Source organism: Pelodiscus sinensis, chromosome 4, assembly GCF_052426305.1.
Source record: "Pelodiscus sinensis isolate ZL-2025 chromosome 4, ASM5242630v1, whole genome shotgun sequence".
Classification (NCBI taxonomy): Eukaryota; Metazoa; Chordata; order Testudines; family Trionychidae; genus Pelodiscus; species Pelodiscus sinensis.
Window position 1 is genome coordinate 2,655,054 of NC_143055.1, and position 6,000 is coordinate 2,661,053.

Sequence of the window (6,000 nt, forward strand, 5' to 3'; positions counted from 1 at the left end):
CCTGTCAGGGTGGTGAAACACTGGAATAAATTGCCCAGGGGGGTTGTGGAATCTCCATCCCTGGTGTGACGTAGTGGGGGTACTTGCTGGGCTGTGGTGACTCCTGCTGTCTGGAGCAAGACCCAGCAGGGAAAACCTCACTAGGCAGAGGTAAGGCCAAACTTGTTGAACCAGTGGCCAGACACCCCCCATGGAGAGGAACAAAGGAAGGTGGATGCTGCCCTGGCTGGGGGGCAGGGCTGGAAGTTAGTTAGTTGGTTGGTGGCTGTCGGGGAGCATGGAGGAGACAGCCTAGGGAGAGGAGCTGGAGTTTAGGGGCCCAGTCTCCCCCCAACTCAAGGGGGCCTGAGGCATCCTAGCCCAGCTCTGTGACCAGACTACATCTGTGCTGTGCTATATCCTGGAGAGGCAATAAACTTCCTCTACTCCACCGGCTGGTGCGGTCTGTTTGTGCCATTTCGGGGTGCAGGACACGGGGGACCCCCAACGCGCTGTCACACCTGGGGATATTGAAGAGCAGGTTGGACACACCTGCCAGGGATGGGCTAGACCGGGGTATTCCTTACGCGGCCCGTAGGCCACATGCAGCCTGTAGCCCGTTTGTTTGCGGCCCCGCGGGGCAGTTTGGGTTTACGTGGGGCTCAACATGTGGCCCACGGGCGGGATCCTTTGAACGTGGCCTCCACTGGGGCCACGCTCCACAGCGGCGAGTCAGTGTAATGCTCTTCTCTTGAGATGTGTCTTCTCTCAGGCTGTGTCTAGACTACAAGCCTCTGTCGGCAGAGGCATGTAGATTAGACACATAGGCAAAGGCAAATGAAGCCGCGATTTAAATGATCGCGGCTTCATTTACATTTACATGGCTGCCGTGCTGAGCCGATTAACAGCTGATCAGCTGTTTGTCCGCTCAGCGCGCTAGTCTGGACGCTCCTGTGATGTAGTGGGGGGGAACCTGCTAACTCTCTGGCTGCTGTCTGTAGCACCACCGAGCAGACAAGCGGTGAGTCACTATGCAAAGAGGGTATCCCAACTGGTTTGGCCAGCTGACCCCCCATGGAGAGGAACAAAGGAAGGTGGATGCTGCCCTGGCTGGGGGGCAGGGCTGGAGGGGAGTGAGTGAGTTCCTGGCTGGAAAGCAGGGGAGAAGGAACTGGGGAGGGGGCTGGGATCCCCCCATCTCAAAGGGGGCACTGAGGCCTCTTAGCCCCAGTTCCTGTAACCAGATCACATCTGTGCTATGCTGTATCCTGGAGGAGCAATAAACCACCCTCAATTCTACTGGCTGGTGGAGTCTGTTTGTGCCATTTCGGGGAGCAGGAGACGGGGCACCCCCAACGCGCCGTCACAGCTCCCCTGCCGACATCAAAGCCCTTTGTCGGCAGCCCCGTTATTCCTCGTGGGATGAGGTTTACCGGGGCTTCCGACAAAGGGCTTTGATGTCGACAGGAGAGCGTCCAGACTAGCGCGCGAGCCGACAAACAGCTGATCAGCTGTTGGTCGGCTCAGCGCGGCAGCCATTTAAATGTAAATGAAGCCGCGATTATTTAAATCGCGGCTTCATTTACCTTTGCCAAAACAACAAATCTACATGGCTCCATCGACGGAGCCATGTAGTTTAGACGTACCCTTAGTCGTTCAATTCCTGGACTGCCATCGCTCATTCAAAGGGCTGTCATACGGGTAGCTGTTGCATTTTATTAATAGCAGCAGAACTGACTGAAATGGGGCCTGTGTGTTGTGTAGCCTTGTCCTAATCTTTGTATTCATGCCCGTCCGTGTGCAATAAGCTAGGTGCATGTATTTGCATATATGCAACCACACTTAAGTTGCAGCCCCCGGCATGTGCTGTGGGTATCATTACGGCCCCGGGGGCTTCCAAAGTCGAGTAGCCCTAACCTAGAGGGTGCCTGGTCCTGCCGTGAGGGCGGGGGACCGGACTGGATGACCTCGCGAGGTCCCTTCCAGGCCTAGTGATCTACGGTTCTGTGCAATGTCGTGAGCCCCTCGTCTGGCCTCCAAACACCCCCTCGGCCTCACGAAGCTCGTTATGAGAACGAGCGCCCCACACACCCGGACCCTGCAGCCACAGCAGCGCCGCAACAGTGATCGACACCCCCTCCAACACCCTGGCCAAGGTCCTAGGGCCCGTCTTACACATGCCCCTCGCAGCACACGGGGCCCCTCGTGCAAAATGCCCCAGGGGAAACCAGACGTGCCCTGCGCTCTCGAGTGAGCCCGCACAGGACAATGGGAACCCTCCCCCTCATGGCTGGGCACCTCGCCCTCACGGCCCCCTGCGCCTTTGGAAAGGCGTGCCCCCGGGCCTTGCACTCCCAGCGCGGCTGGGCAATCCACGGCCAGGAGGAGGCCCTGGGGGTATGCCCAGCACAGCTCTGTCACCCCCTAACTGGCTCCCTTTTGCGCGATGACCACAGGGGCGCTCACAGGCCACTGCAGCCCGAACGGCCCCCGAGTCGGCGCTCACCCCTTAGCTAATTGGCCACGTTCACCTTGTGCTTCGCTGGGCACCCGAGTCCCTTGCGCCGCGCGGGCGGAAGCCGGCGGCTTGCCTCCAGCAGGCGGTCCGGTGACAGACACCCCCTTGCCCGCCTGGTCTCTCCGGTCTGCAGCCGGGGCATGTCTACACGATAGAGCCGTGTCGGAAAAGCCGCCGTGTTTCCGACAAAACTGGAGTTACGTCCACGCCGCAGTCGCGTTCTTCCGCAAGGACATCGGAAGGACAGCGGGGTATTTCCGGCGGGGGCAATCCTCATTCCACGAGCAAGAAGCCTTTTTCCGAAAGAGCTCTGTCGCAACCCGGCCTGTGTGGACGGGAAGAGGGAGTTCTTTCGGAAGAAGAGGAAAGAGGAAAAAGCCGAGGTGCTGTGCTGGCCTCTCCGCACAGAGCAACCACAGCCGACACGCGAGCGTCCGTTCAGTGTGGACGCTGTCGAGAACGCAGATGGCTTTTTCGATGCGTGTGGGCAGCATGGACACTGTCTTTTGGAAGACTTTTTTTTGGAAGATCTCATCCGGAAAAGCTTCTTCCGAAAGGAGCCGGCCGCCTAGATGTAGCCTGGCCAAGTGTCCTGCTGGCCTGGAAGATGCCAATGGAAAGATTTTCAGGGCAACTCCCGTCCCACCAAACCCGGGGGAGATGGAAGCTGCTTCCACACTCAGATCCGGTCCCATGAACCAAACAGCAGCTCTTCCCCGGGCCGGCGATGGGGCCTTGCGTGGCGAGGCCGAAGGCAGCGTTGCAGCCGCCTCGGCCGGGAGCAGCTGACGTCGGCTTGCTGCAGAAGGTTCACATTAGCACTCTCGTGTTTCGGTGCGGTGGTACGTTAACCCGCCCCCCTGCCCCGCCGCCTGTCCCAGGTCCAAGCCAGAGCGGGCTGTGCGTCTGGAAAGCATTACCCGGCCGGCATGCGGCATGACACACTAACGAAGAGAACATGGAGCGCCGTTCCCCAGGCGGAGACCTCAAAACCAGAGCCGGGTGTGCATGAACCCCCCCCCCCCCCCCCCGGTTCCCTCCTCGAGCGCCGCTCCCCAGGCGGAGACCTCAAAACCAGAGCCGGGTGTGCATGAACCCCCCCCCCCGGTTCCCTCCTCGAGCGCCGCTCCCCAGGCGGAGACCTCAAAACCAGAGCCGGGTGTGCATGAACCCCCCCCCCCCCGGTTCCCTCCTCGAGCGCCACTCCCCAGGCAGAGACTTCAAAACCAGAGCCGGGTGTGCATGAACCCCCCCCCCCGGTTCCCTCCTCGAGCGCCGCTCCCCAGGCGGAGACCTCAAAACCAGAGCCGGGTGTCCATGAACCCCCCCCCCCCGGTTCCCTCCTCGAGCGCAGCTCCCCAGGCAGAGACCTCAAAACCAGAGCCGGGTGTGCATGAACCCCCCCCCCCCCGGTTCCCTCCTCGAGCGCAGCTCCCCAGGCAGAGACCTCAAAACCAGAGCCGGGTGTCCATGAACCCCCCCCCCCCCCGGTTCCCTCCTCGAGCGCAGCTCCCCAGGCAGAGACCTCAAAACCAGAGCCGGGTGTGCATGAACCCCCCCCCCCCGGTTCCCTCCTCGAGCGCCGCTCCCCAGGCGGAGACTTCAAAACCAGAGCCGGGTGTGCATGAATCCCCCCCCCCCCGGTTCCCTCCTCAAGCGCCGCGGCAGGAGTGACAGGCCGCTAAATATTTGCTGAACCGGCCCATCCGGAGTTCTGTCTGGGAAGGCAAATGAACTCAGAGAGGGGCCATGTGGGGGAGGGGGTCATGCTGAGGGGAGGAGCTGTGCAGTGGGGAGAGGGGCCATTCTGGGGAGAGCGGCTGTTTTGGGAGAAAGGGGCTGTGTGGGGGCGAGGGGGAGGCTGTGTGGAGAGAGGAGCCGTGCGGGGAGAGGGGCCATTTTGGGGGAGAAGGGCCGTGCGGAGGCAGGGAGAGGACACGGGGGGGGGGGGGGGGAGGGGGGAGGGGTCATGCAGGGTGGGGAGGGGCTGTGCGAGGAGAGGAGCCTTTTTGGGGGAGAGGGATGTGCGGGGGGGAGAGGCCATGCAGGGGGAGGGGCCGTGCGGGGTGGGGAGAGGCTTTGTGGGGAGGGGGGGGGGGGAGAGGCTTTGTGGGGAGAGGGGCCGGGGGGGGGGGGGGGATGTGGGGAGGGGGGCCATGGGGAGAGGGGGGGGGAAGAGGGGTCTTTGTGGGGAGAGGGGCTGTGGGGAGAGGGGCGGGCAGGGTGGGGAGGGGCCGTGCGGGAGAGGGGCTGTGCGTGGGGGGGGGGGAGAGGCTTTGTGGGGAGAGGGGCCGTGCAGGGGGAGAAGGGGCCGGGGGGGGGGGAGGGAGGAGCCGTGCAGGGGGAGAAGGGGCGGGGGGGAGAAGCGGGGGGGTGGGGAGGGGCCGGGGAGAGGGGCTGGCGGGGGGGGGCGGGGAGGGGCTGGCTGGGGAGGGGGTGCGGGGAGAGGGGAGGGGGGGGGGGGGGGAGGGGGGAGAGCTTTGTGGGGAGAGGGGCCGTGCGAAGTGGGGAGGGGCCGTGTGGGAGAGGGGCTGTGCGGGGTGGGGAGGGGCCGTGCGGGAGAGGGGCTGTGCGGGGTGGGGAGGGGCCGTGCGGGAGAGGGGCTGTGCGGGGTGGGGAGGGGCCGTGCGGGGGGGGGCCGGGCGGGGTGGGGAGGGGCCGGGGGGGGGGAGTGGCTGTGCGGGGTTGGGAGGGGGGGGGAGAGGCTTTGTGCGGGAGAGGGGCCGTGCGGGGTGGGGAGGGGCCGTGCGGGAGAGGGGCTGTGCGGGGGGGGGGAGAGGCTTTGTGGGGAGAGGGGCCGTGCAGTGGGGAGGGGCCGTGCGGGAGAGGGGCCGTGCGGGGGGAGAAGCCGGGCGGGGTGGGGAGGGGCCGTGCGGGAGAGGGGCTGTGCAGGGGGGGGAGAGGCTTTGTGGGGAGAGGGGCCGTGCGGGGGGAGAAGCCGGGCGGGGTGGGGAGGGGCCGTGCGGGAGAGGGGCTGTGCAGGGGGGGGGAGAGGCTTTGTGGGGAGAGGGGCCGTGCGGGAGAGGGGCTGTGCGGGGTGGGGAGGGGCCGTGCGGGAGAGGGGCTGTGCGGGGTGGGGAGGGGCTGTGCGGGGTGGGGAGGGGCCGTGCGGGAGAGGGGCTGTGTGGGGTGGGGAGGGGCCGTGCGGGAGAGGGGCTGTGCGGGATGGGGAGGGGCCGTGCGGGGGGAGAAGCCGGGCGGGGTGGGGAGGGGCCGTGCGGGAGAGGGGCTGTGCAGGGGGGGGAGGGCTGTGGGGGAGGGGAAGCCGGGCGGGGTGGGGAGGGGCCGTGCGGGAGAGGGGCTGTGCAGGGGGGGGAGAGGCTTTGTGGGGAGAGGGGCCGTGCGGGAGAGGGGCTGTGCGGGGTGGGGAGGGGCCGTGCGGGAGAGGGGCTGTGCGGGGTGGGGAGGGGCTGTGCGGGGTGGGGAGGGGCCGTGCGGGAGAGGGGCTGTGTGGGGTGGGGAGGGGCCGTGCGGGAGAGGGGCTGTGCGGGATGGGGAGGGGC

General features: G+C 65.8%; 1 protein-coding gene across 1 annotated transcript in view; it reads right to left on the bottom strand.

Moving 5' to 3' along the window:
* Positions 1–3,279, bottom strand: part of HSPA12B (heat shock protein family A (Hsp70) member 12B) — a 53,173-nt gene extending 49,894 nt beyond the window's left edge. Inside the window, exon 1 of the mRNA XM_089777719.1 lies at positions 2,511–3,279. Coding sequence (XP_089633845.1) covers positions 2,511–3,032 — 522 coding nt within the window. The 5' untranslated portion in view covers positions 3,033–3,279. The remainder of the gene's footprint in view (positions 1–2,510) is intronic.
* Between the last annotated feature and the right edge of the window lie 2,721 nt (positions 3,280–6,000).